The sequence below is a fragment of the Staurois parvus genome, unplaced genomic scaffold (assembly GCF_062004578.1).
Source record: "Staurois parvus isolate SC_StPar_1 unplaced genomic scaffold, SC_StPar_1.0 ptg000287l, whole genome shotgun sequence".
NCBI lineage: Eukaryota > Metazoa > Chordata > Amphibia > Anura > Ranidae > Staurois > Staurois parvus.
This window is the reverse complement of record NW_028318083.1, coordinates 33,470,765-33,488,292: the sequence shown is the minus strand read 5'-3', so window position 1 is coordinate 33,488,292 and position 17,528 is coordinate 33,470,765. Positions and strand designations below refer to the sequence as shown.

The 17,528-nt window shown below is 40.0% G+C and overlaps 1 protein-coding gene across 1 annotated transcript in view; it reads left to right on the top strand.

Moving 5' to 3' along the window:
- Nucleotides 1-17,528, top strand: part of ZNF407 (zinc finger protein 407) — a 626,056-nt gene that overhangs the window by 425,590 nt on the left and 182,938 nt on the right. Inside the window, exon 5 of the mRNA XM_089682372.1 lies at nt 14,760-14,843. Coding sequence (XP_089538498.1) covers nt 14,760-14,843 — 84 coding nt within the window. The remainder of the gene's footprint in view (nt 1-14,759; nt 14,844-17,528) is intronic.

Below are 17,528 nucleotides of genomic sequence, written 5' to 3'. Positions count from 1 at the left end.
GATTACAAAGTATCATGTTGTTTTTTATACTTCTGTAATAAAAGTATCTTTTCAATCAAAAAGAGGCAATCTATGATGTTTAGATCACTCCAGTCTATTTCCCTATCTAGTGGAAATAAAGTTCAATAACAGTGGTCTGTTCCCTTAGTTGATGCTACCATCTCAGTCTTAAGCAAACACCTAAACATCCACAATGCCTATCTGCATATTTCCATTTATCCACCTTATCAGCACTTTCCTCCCTTTGCAGTGGCAGACCATCATTTCCAGTCTGTCACACTGCCCTTTGGCCTGTCCTCTGATAGCAAAGTATTTACAAAGGTCCTAGCACCTCTTCTTGCCCTTTTCATAACAGGTCACAGGTTATCTGGACACCCTTCTCCTGAAGGACTCGCCTCCCATCCAGCTGCTGGCAGACATCCACAGAACAATTCAGATCATCCAAATTTTCATCTGAAAAAAATTTCTAAAAAAACCTACTCCCCAGCCTCCTCTTTGCCTGGAATAAGTGGGTCTGGTCCTGGACACAAGCAAGGTTTTCCTTCCAGAAATGAAAATTCTTTCTCTTAGAGCCCATACTCTGGAATTAAGGTGAAAGAGAGATCCCACAATGAGACTGTCCATGAGAGTTCTAGGCCTCATATAACCGCCTATGAGGCTGTACTATTTATCCAATTTCATTCAAGACATCTTTGTATATGGGGTTGGGGGGTGTTAAAAAAATTTTTTGAAGGGGGTTTATGTGCTTGGATGTAACTAATTTTTTACACTTTTTTATTTTTCACTAAACTGTATTTATCATCACACGTATGTGATTACTTTTTTTGATAATAGGTTCTCTTTATTGAGCCATCAGAAGTCTTTTAGACCCCTGATGTCTCACATGCCCTCATATTGAAGCAAATGGAGCACAGATCATGCTCCTTTAGCTTCTTTCCTGAGCACAGCAGGCAGGAAAAGTGAAAGTCAAACCCTTCAGTGGTGATTTACAAGTTGTTTCCAGTTTTAGCAGGAAGGGGATATAAGCATACAGGCATTCACTGGTCTTCCCCCTATCTTCATGGTTAGACCTGCCGTGCTGTTCCCTGGTCTGCTGATGGGAGTGATGAGCCTTGGAAGCATGGTAGAGGCGCACATGGTGGACACCGACTGTCACCAGGGTATGTGGAAGCTATCGTGTGGCGGGAGTTTAGTGATCTCTATTTTTGTTGCTGCAGGTTTTCCTAAAGCTTGTACTATGTAAAGTCTTCTCTATGTGCTTCAGATATGACCAGTCATTTTCAGACATCCAAAAACTGGTACTTGGGAGAAACTTCCTAGTAATGCTACTATGAAAAAATGTATGGAACTAGTGATAGAATGCCCCCTGAGAGTTGAATTGCTTGAGTGACAATTTAGTAGAAAGGTGAGTTAAAGTATATTTAAAGGTTAAGTTCACCAGGAAAAAAAAATGTGCATTTATTATTTTTCCCTACAGGAGCCTGCAAAGCATTGCACCCTCTATCAGTGGATTGTGGGTGCAATTTCAGGCTCCTGCAGACACATCCTCTAGCTTTCTGCCCATAAATCTGTACAGGCTTTCAGTTAGAAATAGGTGCACTCAAAGTCCATTGGAAACTACAAACCATCTAATGCAGTTGCAGACAGGATTTGTAGTTTTTTTTTCAAATACTTCAGTGCATGAAGTGGCTGTGTGGGCCATTGATTTTAAATGTCATAGTGGCTGTGGGGGAGAGGAGCCCCCCACTCTTTGTCATGGGGGGATGAGGGGTATGTGTTGGAATGTGTTACATGTTACACCCTAAATACAAGTGTAACACATCCCCCACCCCCCACTGTATATGCTGTTGCCATTATTTTGTTTACCCATTGAACCAAGGAGAAATACATGTTTCTTTGAAATACAGGGTAGTGTGTGACTCTGTCCCTTTACACTTACAATGCAGCACTAGGTACCTGTGGAGCTAGTGACTAAGCCCCAGAGCTGTTGTATGGAGGAAGGATTTTTTTTAGCTCTGTGTAATCTCAAATTGACAGCATGGGGAGGCATTTAGCTACTATTTTGCATTTCACCATTGTTCTTTACACTACCTTTTTGTATAAGCCTATTATTGTCCCATTAAGAGTCTTGCTTATCCCAAAAAACTATTGGTTAATGAGTATCTCTAGTTCATAACAAGAAAAATAGCTTGGCACAGTCAGTGTACTCTGTCTAGTTATTTAATATTTGTACTGCCCTTCATACGATCTGTGTCATCTTGGCAATGCAATTTATTCACAAGATAGACCAGCCCTTATGTCATCGAACCACTGGTTCTGGCCAGAAACAATTATTTGAATAATGTCTAACAAAGCCATACAGTACACTAAAATGTTTTCCATGTAAAAGATAAGTCCACAGCTCTCCTCTCTCTGTAACTGCATATTTTAATATTTTGTTAGGAAGGCACTGCAAGCTAAGCTTATCATTATATACAATGATCTAATGAAACATGGCCATACATTTTTAGTATAGCCTATGGACTTTATTTTGTAATGTAATACCCTATTATTTAGTTTTGGGTACATTGAGTAATGTCTAAAAGTCAAATAAAATAAACAATATCCACGCTGACTAGAAGTGTAAGGCAGCTAACACCAATAGGTAGTATACAAACCTAAATATATATAAATAAAATATAAAGTGTAGCGACAAACATATACTAGTGAAACTGAAATGTATCAAAACAAATATTGTGTGATAAACATCTGTGATAGCAAAAAAACAACAGTGAAGGAAATTTAAATAATGTCCATCCACCACCAAAAAGTGCTCTTGTTTGCAGCAAAATAATTCAAGAATGCCGGCACCGTCTCCCAGTGAATTGAAGACTCACCGGAAATGATGGCTACCACTACAACAACATAAACGCCCATGTGATTAAAAAAAGATTCCAAAGTCACATATTTCTTGACATAACATTCTGTTGGTGGGTGTCATTCTGTCTAGCTGAGCTGTAGTGAAATAAAGCTCACCAAGCGCAAATAGACTTCCAGTAGTGTAGTATTTATTAAAATCCAATTCGGCTAGACAGAATGACACCCACCAACAGAGTCTTATGTCAAGACATACAGTTGTGTTCAAAATAATAGCAGTCAGACATCACTAACCTGATCAGTCACTGTTTTTGGTAGAAATTATATTTCTACATGGCAAATTATTTACTAGCAGGTGTAGTAGAGTAATAGAAATCTAACAGACCCAAAAGTCATGACATGCATGCTGCCGATTCTGTGTAATTGAATCACTAATTGAAAGGGGCATGTTCAAAATAATAGCAGTGTGGAGTTCTATTAGTGAGGTCATTCATTGTTTGAAAAACAGGTGGCAATTATTGCCCTTATTTAAGGAAGGAAGGCAGCAAATGTTGTACATGCTGGTTACAGTGCATTTCTCTCTGAAATTCTGAGGAAAATGGGTTGTTTCAGACATTGTTCAGAAGAACAGCGTACCTTGATTAAAAAGTTGATTGGAGAGGGGAAAACATATAAAGACATGTAGAAAATGATAGGCTGCTCAGCTAAACTAAAGTGTGTAGAATCCTCCTGTGCTTAACTAAAAATTCTCGTCTGGAGCAGCCAGCACTGAATTATGGTACCCAACAGTTAGATAATACACTTGTATAGAAAAATAGTGCAGCGCTTAACAATGACCATATATAATACACTCAAATAACCACACATGGATAAATAGTGACCAAAGGAGTTATTGGTAACAGTAATTGTTCCCCTCTCACTCCCACTTTATATCTCAGTGTGTGAGGTAGGTAAAAAAATATATATAAAAGTTCTCAAACAACATCCTGAGGAAGTCACGTGTGTAGTGACGCAACGTGTCGATACGTGAGAATGCAGCTTCTGGCAAGCGGTGACGTATTTCCGGTCTACCGCCATCTTGGTACACCTGATAGTGAGGTGAGTTCACCCATGCAGTACACCCATGCATGTGAGGAGGATACCAGCCTGTATCGTGTTATCTTGGAAAGAGGCACAATAATGCTCACCAAATGTAAGTGCTTTTCCATCTTTAATAAAGCACTGATTACTTAGACTACTACACTATCAGAGTCTTTTATACTTTATTATCCTGCCGAGTGACATATCCAGCGGTGGTCAGGAGCCAAGGTGTCCAGTGCATTATCTCCACTTGAAGCAAGTCTTGGAGGAACTTGTCTGGCAGCACATGTGGTTAAGATCCCACCTAGTGATCTTGAAGGTGTATAGGCCCAGTGGGTCGTTGCATTAAGGTGAGGGGGCATTTTGGCCAGAGGAGGATTGTCACTCACCATCACTAGAGTTCTATCTATGCACCTTGCATGAAGTTTACTGCGTTGCAGGCACTGTTTGAGAACTTTTATATATATTTATTTACCTACCTCACACACCGAGATATAAAGTGGGAGTGAGAGGGGCACGGTTACTGTTACCAATAACTCCTTTGGTCACTATTTATCCATGTGTGGTTATTTGAGTGTATTATATATGGTCATTGTTAAGCGCTGCACTATTTTTCTATACAAGTGCTCAGCTAAAATGATCGCAAATGCTTTAAAATGGCAACCAAAACCTGAAAGACGTGGAAGAAAGCGAAAAACTACCATTTGAATGGATAGAAGAATTGCCAAAATGGCAAGGACTCAGCCAACAATCAGCTCCAGGAAGCTCAAAGGAGATCTAAAGTTACCATTGAGTACTGTTACAATTAGAAGACGCCTATGTGAAGCCAAGCTATCTGCAAGAAGCCCCCGCAAAGTCCCACTGTTGAAAAAAAGACGTGCTGAAGAGGTTACAATTTGCCAAAGAGCACATTGACTGGCCTAAAGAGAAATGGCGCAACATTTTGTGGACTGATGAAAGTAAGATTCTTTTTGGGTCCATTGGCCGGAGACAGTTTGTCAGACGACCCCCAAACACTGAATTCAAGCCACAGTACACTGTGAAGACAGTAAAGCATAGTTGCGCAAGCATCATGATATGGGGATGTTTCTCATACTACGGTGTTGGGCCTATTTATCGCATACCAGGGATCATGGATCAGTTTAAATACATCAGAATACTTGAAGAGGTCATGCTGAAGAGGAAATGCCCTTGAAATGGATGTTCCAACAAGACAACGACCCCAAACACACCAGTAAACGTGCAAAATCTTGGTTCCAGACCAACAAGATTGACGTTATGGAGTGGCCAGCCCAATCCCCGGATCTTAATCCAATAGAAAACGTGTGGGGTGACATAAAAAATGCAGTTACTGAGGCAAGAAATAGAGAAGAACTGTGGAATGTAGTCCAATCATCCTGGGCTGGAATACCTGTTCACAGGTGCCAGAAGTTGGTTGACTCCATGCAACACAGATGTACAGCAGTTCTCAGAAACAGTGCTTATACAACAAAATATTAAGTCATTCAAAGAAAAGCAAAATCTTCAAACATTTTTCAGTTTATATAGTGAATGTTTGAGTTTGTAAAGAAGAATACAAACACTGCTATTTTTTTGAACAGTCTAATATTCACTTTTCTTCCATTTTTTGTAGAGGAACAACACAAATTTGATCTATTTTTCTTCATGTTTTGATTTGGAATAGAATGTGTAGTGTTCCCAATGCATTTGTGTGTATGGAAATAAAAGCTATTAGAAGGATTTTGAGCTTTATTCACGTTTTTCAACACACTGCTATTATTTTGAACACAACTGTACGTGCCTTTGGAATCTTTGTTTAATCACACGGGCGTTTATGCTGTTGTAGCGGCAGCTATAATTTCTGGTGAGTCTTCGATTCACTGGGAGACGGTGGTGGCATCATTGAATTATTTTACTGCAAGCAAGAGCACTTTATGGTGGTGGATGAACATTATATAAATGTCTAAAATTAAACAGTTGTTTATGGACACATTAATGCAATGTCCAGAAAATGCTTTAGCTAGAGTACAGTATTTTGATATCAAAATCATACAAGTGGTGCATTTTAAAGTTGAACTTCCAGGTTTACCTTGCACAGCAGTACAAGCTCCTTTCCTGTACTGAAATTGCTTTCACAGCCCACTGTGAGCTTCACACAATGTGCATTAGAAGCTGCTGTAAGTATGCTATAGCCTGCCTCGTTTCCTGATTGGAGGATATCCAACATCATTTTCTCCCCCACATTACTGTCCTAGCACACTCCTTTCATTTTAGTTTTTTTTAATCAAGCAGACTCAGCATAACATGTAGGTGGTAACTAGATTGGTCTGCATGCAATTTCAGTCTGGTTAGGAACACCCCCTCCTTCAAACTGACACCCACCCATCATGGCATTTTGATATTTGCATAACTCTTCCCATGAACCAGCTCACTTCCTGCATCAGGATTGTGGACTCTGTACAACATTCTGCCAGCCCCTCCCGCTAGTCATGTTGTACCTCATTGTATAGAGAAGAGACACCCAGCTGTGACATCACTGGGTCTGAAATCAGGTACTATATGCAGTAAAAAGGTTTTATTTAATCATTACATCAGCATGGGCATAGAAAAAGGAAAGGAGTAACCATGGAAGACAAAATATAAAATGGTTTTAAACCTAAAATTATCACTGGTTCCCAGCATCAGCTACTGTATTTTGTAAAAAGGTTTTATTTAATCATTACATCAGCATGTTAATAGAAAGGAGTAACAGCAGGAGACAAAATATAAAATGGATTTAAACCTAAAATGAACACTGGTTTTCAGTATCATTTTATAACACTGAGCCTTGTTTCTAGATTTTATTGAAGGAACAGTCATTTTATAGGCAGATATATGTTAGTATAGACAAAGTTGCATCAGGAAGAGTTGCAAGGTGAGTATGCAACACAATACTATTTCAGGAAACTCGATATCACTACAATCAGCACTCTCTCTCTCTCAGTGGAAGCTCAAAGTTAACAGTTTCAGATCTCAAACCATACAAACCCTCAATTGACCAGTAACCCAATGTGACAACATTTCAATCATCATACCTATACTGAAAAACATATAATAAAAATCCTCTGCATAAAACATATAATACATTTATAACATATAGCACCATGTTTTGACAAATCTCCAGCTCAGTTCAGTATTTTTAAAGGTCTTGTAAGGAACATACTTATATTGAAAGGTATCTGTCACGGAGTGCCCGTGCCTTCCCCACCCCCCTTTGCCTGCTGTCCCTCTGCCAGCTCCCTCCCCCCTTGCAGACTCCTCCTTCCTGCCAGCCTACATCAAAGGGCTGTGCAGGAAGGGAGGAAACGCCCCCTGTGGTGCGGTTAGCACCTCTCCTTAGGCAAAGCAGCCGGAGACAAAGGCCGGAGTGAGGGGGGCGTGCCTCGTTGCTCCAGCAACACGGTGCTGGGCCGGCCATTGCCGGGGCAACCCAGAAGTGTCCCGCACGGCTTTAAAAAGGCTGGCGTGGGACCAGGCCGGTGTCCCTGTGCACGCTGCTGGAATCACCTCCCTGGAAGCCATTGGAAGACCCGGGGGGGGGACCGGGCCTCTGCAGCCATCCCTGCTGCGCACTCTGCAGACTCCAGCCGAGGGGGAGACCACATGCCAGCTCTGCCTGAGACCCCAGCCAAGGGGAAGACCGCATGCCAGCTCTGCCTGAGACCCCAGCCAAAGGGGAGACTTATTATAGGCTTACCTTTTGGCTACAAGTGAAAAAGTGGACTTTGCTTCCGCTTTAAACATATACATGATCTGTGTGTCCATAATGGTAACTGAGCTGACAATCATGCTAATTAACATTATTTGCTCACAGGTCCTGACAAATTTGATAGAGCCATCTTTACTTTCATTCCAACTTTATCAATTCTTCTTGAAAAATTTAGGAACAAAAGTACACCAAGCTCTCCAACATCTCAAAGCAACTTTATTGCTGCAAACTATTTTTGGAGCTTGTCAAGATTCTCACCTGCTTATGTGTTCCTCCCAACCAATGATAAATGGTTGGGAAAAATGCATGAGTGTGGAAGGATCCTGGCGGAGTCCATGATTTATCTGCAGTAAGAAAGTTGCTTTGAGATGCTGGTGAACCGAGCGTGTGGGAAGAGTGGGCAAGCTGCAGAACAGCCATTGCACATGGGTTTTTGGAGGTGGATACTAGGTATTGCTTATAGTGGTTACTACTTAATGGATTCTACCCATTCTTCTGTCTCCCTACACATCCATATACTGTATATGCATACACTGCCTTGTTTACTGTATTTTTTTCCACCCATACATACTCTATCTGATAGAACTTACTGTTTATATAGAATTGCACTTGTTTGAAGAGCTTTGCTGAATGAGGTTCCTTTTACAGAGATGAAGGAAACAGTGGGCCACAGCGGCCTCTTTAAAGTGTTTGTAAATCTCAGACATGAAATATGAGAAAAGCATAACCTTCTATATTGTGTACTTGCCTCTATCCATGGCGCTGAGTGTGATTTCTGTCTGCTGCCTCATTCTTCTGCTTTCTTCATGAGTCACTTCTAACAGGTTTTTGTGACACAAGAGATAGAAAGGTGACTGGGGAGGGAGTTCCAACACACAGCCTGTAACTGATATCCACGGCTCTTCAGGTTCTCTGTGTACTGGGGGAGGGGGGGGGGGGCTGTGTCCCTTCACTCCAGTCAGGCTGAGAGGTATCCTCACAGAGAGCTGCACTGTGAGATTTCAGATCCTCAACCCTGCTTTTTGTACTTTGAACTGCTGTAGAGGATAGAGGCCTGCAGGTAAACAGGTACAACTTAAATAAGAGGATCTGTTTCATCTCTGTGTATCACCTGATGGCAGTTACCTCACTGAGTATTTGTGAGGGCTTTCGACCACTTTCAGTAAAATTTTGTTATACTTTCTAAATTAATTTTGGCTTAAGGAAAACTAGTGGTGTCATGACATAAGGACTTTTCTATCTTGTGAGTAAACTGAATTGCCAAGATGTCATAGATCATATGAAGGGCAGTACAATTTTTAATAACTGGGTTGAACACACTGACTGTGCCAGAGAGTGTACCCTTTATCATACTCATTGTCTTAAATCTATTAAGTGTAATAGAGTGCAGGTGAATCTTAGTACTTTTCTTTCTATTATTTATGAGAAGGTAAAACACTTGATTGTGTTAAACTGTTTGGCTTAATTATTTAATTGTTTTCATTTTCAGAAAGGGTCCCTGTAATAAATTAAATTCCAGAAATATTGTTCAAGCTGCAGTTTAAGCTGCTTATATTTTGCCATACATCACTAAGTTAAATGCAGTGGTGTAAAGCATGCCACCACTGGACTCTAGAGCAGTGGAGAAGTGTTCTTTGGAGTGTCAAATCACACTTCTCTGTCTGGCAATCAGATGGACATGTCTCGGTTTAGTGGTTGCCAGGAGAACAGTACTTGCCTGACTGCGTTGTGCCAAGTGTAAAGTTTGGTGTGGGGGGGGATTATGGTGTGGGGTTGTTTTTCAGGAGTTGGGTTTGGCCCCTTAGTTTCAGTAAAGGGAACTCATAAGGCGTCAGCATACTACGACATTTTGGACACTTTCATGCTTCCAACTTTGTGGGAACAGTTTGGGGATGGCCCCTTCCTGTTCCAGCATGACTGTGCACCAGTGCACAAAATAAGATCCATAAAGACATGAATGAGAAAGTTTGGGGTGGAGAAACTTAACTGGCCTGCACAGAGTCCTGACCTCTACCTGATATAACACCTTTTGGGATGAATCAGAGCAGAGATTGCGAGCCAGGCCTTCTCGTCCAACATCAGTGCCTGAGCTCTCAAATGCGCTTCTGGAAGAATGGTCAAACATTCCCATAGACACACTCCTAAACCTTGTGGACAGCCTTCCCAGAAGAGTTGAAGCTGCAAAGGGTGGACCAACTCAATATTGAACTCTACAGACTAAGACTGGGATGCCATTAAAGTTCATGTGCATGGAAAGGTAGGCATCCCAATACTTTTGGCAATATGGTGTAGATGACTTAACTAAAGGAAATTTTGAAACACATCTGTCCCCCATAAAGAGTGCTGAGAGAGGTAGCAGTTCACAAAGTAGATGAAATAACATAATACTGCTGATTCTTTAGGTTTTCAGGTAAATGTAAAACAAAGTTGGTTCTGGGTAAGATCATGTTGAATAATTATCTGGGGTGTTCACATTCAGCGCAAAATCTGAAGCTGGCCATACATAGTAAAGGTTTAGTAGTAAACCTTTGTTTGAAATTCTGAAAAATCTGTCATCGGAGAGTTTGATCTTGCCACTGTTGAGTTAACTAATTTTATTCAAAAGCCTCTCATCCAGACGTGCTAATTGAATGTAATTCCAGTGTATTAAACAGGTGTCTGTTGTGCTAGCACATGTGCATTAAACTATTTATACTTTTTCTCAAATGGAAATCACATTTACAGTTAGAATTTCATTTGGTCAGATAAGAAACAAGAAACAATTTCCCTCCTGCTTCTTCAGCACATTAGAAATTTGAACAAACGTTTCAAAAGCAAACATTTTCGAACAAAATTCGAGGAACGTTCAAGTCAAACTGGGACTTTTGAGTTTATATAATAAAATAACAAATTTTAAGTAGTGGAAACTGCATTTATTTTTCAGCATATTTATACACTTTTCCCAGCATTTAACTAATGCCTGGAAAGTTTTGGCATAGAAAGATTTGTCAGTATGCCTGAACCATCCTAGGACAGCCTGCTTCACTTCCTCATCATTGCGTTCACTGCTCCCACAGAAAGATTAGTCTCTTGTGCAATTTCACGACAGGTTATGCCTCGATTACTCAGGATCAGGCATTCCATGTGCTGAATGTTCACAGGAATGACTGCTGTGGGCTGAGAACCACCACAGCCGGGATCATCACTGACAGACATACGGACATCTTTGAAATGTTTACACCATTCAAATGTCTTACTGCTGCTGAGCGTCTCATCACTGTACTGTGCTTGAAGTCTTCTGTAGATATCCATGGGTTTTACGCCTTTGTTCACAAGAAACTTCATCACCACACGCTATTCCATGCACGCACTACAACACTGTTGTCTGCCGTCTTGATTAACGGTCTCTGGACCGGCCTACAACATGTGTGCCGCCTATCAGTAATAGGACACACTTGCTACTTACTACTGTGTGTAGTGTCAGCACGCTGGCATCCGTTTTTATACCTGTAAAATTAAAAGTCCTGGTTTGACTTGAAAGCCCCTTGTACTACTGGTATATGGTCAGCTTAACTTCATGAATATATGCAGTTTTCTGCAGCAAAAAAAGCCTTTTTAGATGGTTTTTAAATGTGACCTATTAAACTCTCACGTTACAGGTTTATTTTAAGAAAAATTAAATTCACGTATGAAAATATAGTGTTGGATTGAATTCATTTAACACGGGCACATTCCAATCTGCCCCAAATGCTTATTACTTATCTTCCTCACTGTTTGATTAAAGCTGAACATTGAACACCCCCCCTGAAACCTGCAAGGGTTATCTTCTCATTTAGTATAGGGTGCAGGGATAAGATGTATTACTTACCCTATCCCTCGGTCTGACAGGGTCCAGCTCTGTTCTCTTCTGCCCAAAGCTCTGGGCTGTGGCCCGTCCCTGGGAACCATTACGTACAGTAGATTTCAGGGCTATAAACCATGCACTGACTACTTCACATTAGAGGTATTCATACTGGTAGGTAAGTAAAAAGAAATGCAGAAGTTCACTAACTGGATTAAGTAAAATGAATCCACTCAGTGTTCAGGGTACTGCAATGCAAAATTGGTTCTGGGAGAGGCCATACTGAATGACTATCTGCAATTTTCGTGCACAGAACACAGTCTAAAGTCTAAATCATGGGTGCTCATCCCATGCTCTGCAGAGTCCTCTGATGCAGCTTGCAACCTCAAACCAGGGAAGCGCATGCTCATGGTCGGCAACTCGTTGAGTGAGATCTGGTCTTGATGACCTGCTATCCCAGAGCATCAGAATGCATCAAGCTAGTTCCGGCAGCAGAACGAAGAGCAATGCCAGCCAAAGCCTGAAGTGGAAAATAAGTCAGTGTATTAAATAACACATACACTATGCTTTTGCAATGGGCATATTAGCACCTTTAAAAACTATTAGGCTGCTTTCACACTGATCTGCGGGTGCAGCGCAGTGCACCTGTGGCTTTCCTGTGGGTTAGCTGCACTAAACAATAGACTTCTATTATACCCTGAATGCAGGAGTTTTGGTGTTCTTTCAGCACACTCGCAAGATATAATAGACATCTTAAATCACATTGCAAAGTGTTACAGGTGGCACCATTGGCATGTTATGTGGGCTCAGCCAAGGCACAAAGTGATCCTGCTTTTTACTAGAGCAACTTGCAAGATGCTAAGCTGGTGAACCTTGTGCCCTTTGGGTTACTTTGCTGCAAGCTCACATCAGGTTGCAGCCCTTAGGAATGCCCCACCAAGGGGTCGCAGGAGCAGTGTGGTTACACAGAAGAGAAAGAATGAACAATGAGAGCAGAGAGTAGCCAGTGTCCAAGCAGAGGTCGAGGCAGGCACAAGAGCATTCAGTGTCCAGGCATAGGCTGAGACAGGCAGGAGGAGAAGAAAAAAAGCAGATTCAGCAATCCAGGTCAGAAGTGGGTTATCAGAAACAACAGCAATCTCAACACACGAGGTAGCTGGCAAGAAGACCCAGAACCAGTCACTTCAAGGGACAGTGATCAAGTACCTTCTAAGGTCTGCAAGCATGTTCAGCATCAGGGGCACATGCCAATGTGTGCGTGCCAACACATATACACACATATGTGTGCAACTGGCCTTTGCCAGAAAGTCAAGAACTGGTGTGTACATGTAACACGCTGGACAGGATGGGCCATGCTGTAAAGATGTGGCCCCTGAAGACACTGTAACATTGCTCCCTTCTTATTGGCAGCCACCAGTTGCCCTCAGGACTGGGTTTTTCAGATGGCAGGCTTAGATCATTATGATTGGATGTCTGCCTTGTCCCTGGTTTCCTTTTGAGTCCTTGGCAAACTCAGGGAGGGTTAGTGGCATCAATCGTCAACTATAGTGGGCTAGCTGGCTTTTGAAGACTATAGCAGAGATGGAGTTCTAGGTAACTAAAAAAAAAAACTGTGTTTATTCACTTGTTTCTACATTATAGGATGAATGTGGAAGGTTATTGATGTCTGTATCCCAACTAGGCAGATTCTTCTAATTGGCCTGGTGACCATTTGTACTGGGACAGAAAGTGTTGGAGAATGCAAAGTTTTTTACCTTTCACGTGTGTTGAAATCTTCCTGTGGAGACACCTGCTTTGTTAGCTGTTTAGAAGGGGATTTTTCTTGGTTTGCAGGGATTCAGAATGGGATACCTGGTTTCATTAAGAATGAGCTAGGAGCATAGATTGTGTATTGCATGTGCCATACAACGTACACAGTAAACATCACGTTTCTAGAGGAAAGAGGAAGATTTATATTTGGCAGAAGAGACTTTGCATGTTTCTAATACCAAACATCTATAACATTTTGATTTTTGAAGTTTAGTTACACTTTAAAGATCCTTTCTTGTCTGATGATGGTGGGCGGCTCTTGCTGCTGCACTGAGCAGCACTTACATAATGACATATGAGCACCATTCTGTGCAGCAATACTATGAACTGGACTGGTGACTTCCCCCCCCCCCCCCCCCAGGAGGTTTTCATGACTACCTGGGCTCACAGTGGGCTGAATAGCATTGGCCATCAATAACCCTGGAACAGGAGTTACTATCTAGTGGAGGAGTAGAAAGCAGGGTACAGCACAGACTTAAAGGTGAGTTTTGCAGCAAATCCTGCTTTTTTTTTTTTTTTTTTTCCTTTTCTTTTTTCCTCTTTTTGTGGAAGCTCATTTTAAGGAATGATTCCTAGAGTCCGCTTCTCTAGTTTATTATTGTTTTTTTTTTTAAACTAACATATGGTTAGTAGCCAATAACTTTCATCAATATATTTTAGCCTAAGATTATTCAAAAATGCTTTGTGATCCATTTATAACAGTTTCTGTTCTTTTGAAACTGATCTGTGCTTTATTTAAAATATTTAGATGTGCTATCATTGGGAAATCATGCTGTTTTCTACCTTTGAAAGAAAGGAGATTTTAGGGAATACGAACACTAATATTTTGAGGAGTACAGTCATGCCTTATTAAAATAAAGATATAATGTAAGTTGTGAGAGCTTGTTTGCCTTTTATTTTATGACCTCTCAAACATTGCATTATGGTTAACAATACATAACATTTTATTAATTTGCTTACAATACTTTTCCTGGATGCAGACAAAAAAATGAATTTATCTAATAACATACACAAACATAGCGTGTTGGTAAATTCAGATTATAATTGTATAATGTGCATTTGTATTCTACATTTTAGACAATATTTAGTGTGCTCAGAAAGGCCAGATGTATGGGAATTGTAAAAAAAAATCAGGGTATGCATAAAAACTGTTCAAGTGCATAAAGCAGCCCCATCTGGAAGGCATCTAACAGAAATGAAGTTGTACAAAACCATTCCATTGATAATAAAGCTAATTTTTATGGGTCTGACAAGTATGTAATTATGTTCAGTGGTGCTTTTCAGATTTTATCACAGTCAATAAACCGCAGTGGTAATTTCATTCCCATTTGACATATTTACATGGAAACATTTGATTGGAGGAATTAGTAACCCTGAAAGGCTTGATAGATATGTTTTAACGATCTGTGACCTCTACAATCCCACATCTGTTTATTGTTGCAACAGGCGAGAAGTCGTTCTTGTGTGACCTTTGTGGCTTTGCTGGTGGGACCCGTCACGCCCTTACGAAGCATCGGAGGCAGCACACAGGTTGGCAATTTTACTTTTTTTTGCTTTTATATCCACAACAAAAGCAGAAAGATGCTCAGTATGAAGCTCTTGTCAGTGTCTGTTCTGTTTACATATTTGGGCAAACTATTGATACCTGGACAGGTATGTTTTGAAGTATTGCAATTTAAAATGGATATGTAAAGAGAGGTTTATTAAATGAGAATCTAAGCTTTTTGCAAATTAGTAAAATTAGTTTGAATCATTTGAATCTTTTTTTGCAAGTTCCGTTGTGCTTGGGATTGCAGAATTCTAATATTAAGACAAAATTCAGGTACTTTGCAAAGCTGCATTTAAAAATTCAAATTGTGCCAATGCATTGTGGTGCATTGCCACATGCTCAATAATGTGCAGAATTTGTGTGTTGTGGGAAAGGCAGTCCATTCTTTTGGAATTAATTTCGAATGAGCTTGAACACATTTTTTCCAAAGGGCACCTTAACCCACAAATAGTTTACATCTGTGCATTGTGCTACACTAAGGTGCTTTGGGGTACCATTCTAAATGAATGGCACTGCAATGCACAGAGAGCCAAGCCTTAATGGGTGTTGCAGTAAAGTATATTGACACACATTATTGTGCATTACTGCAATAGAAGTTGAATGGATCCTGATAACATAATGAGATGCCATGTTAACAAAACAAAAGAGTTGTTATGTTATATGACACGTTTCACCCAAATTATAATATAATATAGTTCTGCATCAAAAGAAGCTGCCAAAGACTGTTGATATGGTACAAGAGAGTGTTAAGACAATCTATCCCTTTGTCCATTCAGAGCAAAATGATTTTTGAGAAAGCAACACCCCACCAATGATACTCACCTTTACCCTGCTCTCCCACTACTCAGCTTGTCTTTTGGAACCTGAGGAATAAAATGCTAATTTATGGAATACATGTGTCTATTTCCCCTCACTACGAGGATTCTCTACATTTGGCAAAGTGAAAGAAATCAAGGCTCAATCCAGAAATAGCCTTCAGAAGTATTGTATGCAGGTAGATAAGAGAAAAGGTAGTGTAAAAGAGATACCTCTTACTGACCAAAATTTTGAGAACTGTAAGTGTTCAGAAAATTAGGTTACTGCTTCACACGTACTGACTATAAATGCTGAAAATAATAATAATAATAAAAGCCGAAATGGCTGAGTGCAAAATAAATACAGATTCCAAACAAAGACACGGTATATAAAGTAGCAGATGAAATGTATATAATTTAAATTACAAATTGACAAGTGGTTAGGGGTGTGTCATTGCATATGTTTGTTAAATACACAAGCACCATGTGCTTGTTACATATCATTCAAAGCAAATGCTGTATTCTTCTTTAAAAGTTAGGAAAATATTGTCAAATTTTGAAATAAATATATCACATAATTTTAATCCTGCTTAAAACTTTTTTTTTTTTTAATTCTGTATCATTTTTCACTTGGTAGAGAAAGACAAGCTCTCTGTTTCCTCCGTTGTGTGAATTAAAAGCAGCCTTTTCAACTCTGTTCCTATCATAGAAGCACCTAGTCAGTTCATCACTCATTTGAAGATTGCTTTGTACTTCATAGGCTACACAGTCTTGACAGCTTCAAGAGACATCATGACATATAGTAGTATTTTGTTCAATCAACAGCATAGCCACCTCCAATTATAGTAGAGATGATTGACAAATAGCTACCAAACGGAACTTCTGAATTATGTGACTGTCTTCTGTGTGAAGGATATCTGTGGCATAAATGACTAGATTTTTTTTAAAACTAAACCTGACAAGTAGCATTCATTAATTATAGGGAAAGTAATAAGAGAGGATGCATCAGAAAGATTTTACATTGCCAGTTTAACAAGCAGTACTCAATATCAAGACAAAAGTAGGGAGACATCGTGGGAGTGTCTTTTTCTATCATTACAGTCAAATCATGCTTACAGGTAGTATTTTTTTATATAGCTTTGTAACAACTCTAACTATAATGAGATATTGGTTGCTCATTGAATTACTAGCATGCTATGTGTATCTCAGTACAGCATAATTCACTTAATGGTAAGTGTAGAACAAAATCACAATGTTCTATGGAGTTGTAGGCCCTTTTTACGTTCCTTATCAGTTTTCTGTTGGATTGCCCTGCCCATTCTTTATGATTTTTGAGGGAATTCTAGAGGTGAGACCCTTTGCCAGTGGTTTAGAAAAAGAGATGTGTGAAGGCTCAGCATTTACTGATACAAAAATAACTTCCAGCAGAAAGAGTGACGTGAAAGTGAGTGGACGTGACCCTAAAAATGGTGGTAACACAAATTTTGAGCAAGTTATTCACTTTGCAGACTTAACCCTGGCTAATTGTTTCCTATGGAATGAAGGAAAACAGAATATCAGTATGCTGTCAAGGTCAAATTTGCCATATCAGTACCATGCAAGCAATGTGCCATCTTCTAGCTTCTGAGCATTTTCTGACCATATTTTGACATACTTCTAGTCTGATCTTGAGGAAAGATAACGAAGAAGGCATAACATTGTGGGTAATTTCAATGATAGAGTGACAATCACAGATTTGAACGGTAGGAATGATGTAAGGTCGCTTTTATAAGCCTGTCCCATGCTATCATCAGTACAGTTTTCCAATTTAAAGCCCTAAGTCATACCCTGCTTTGATCAACTAGCTTGGTGCTTCCTATACAAAGGTAAGTG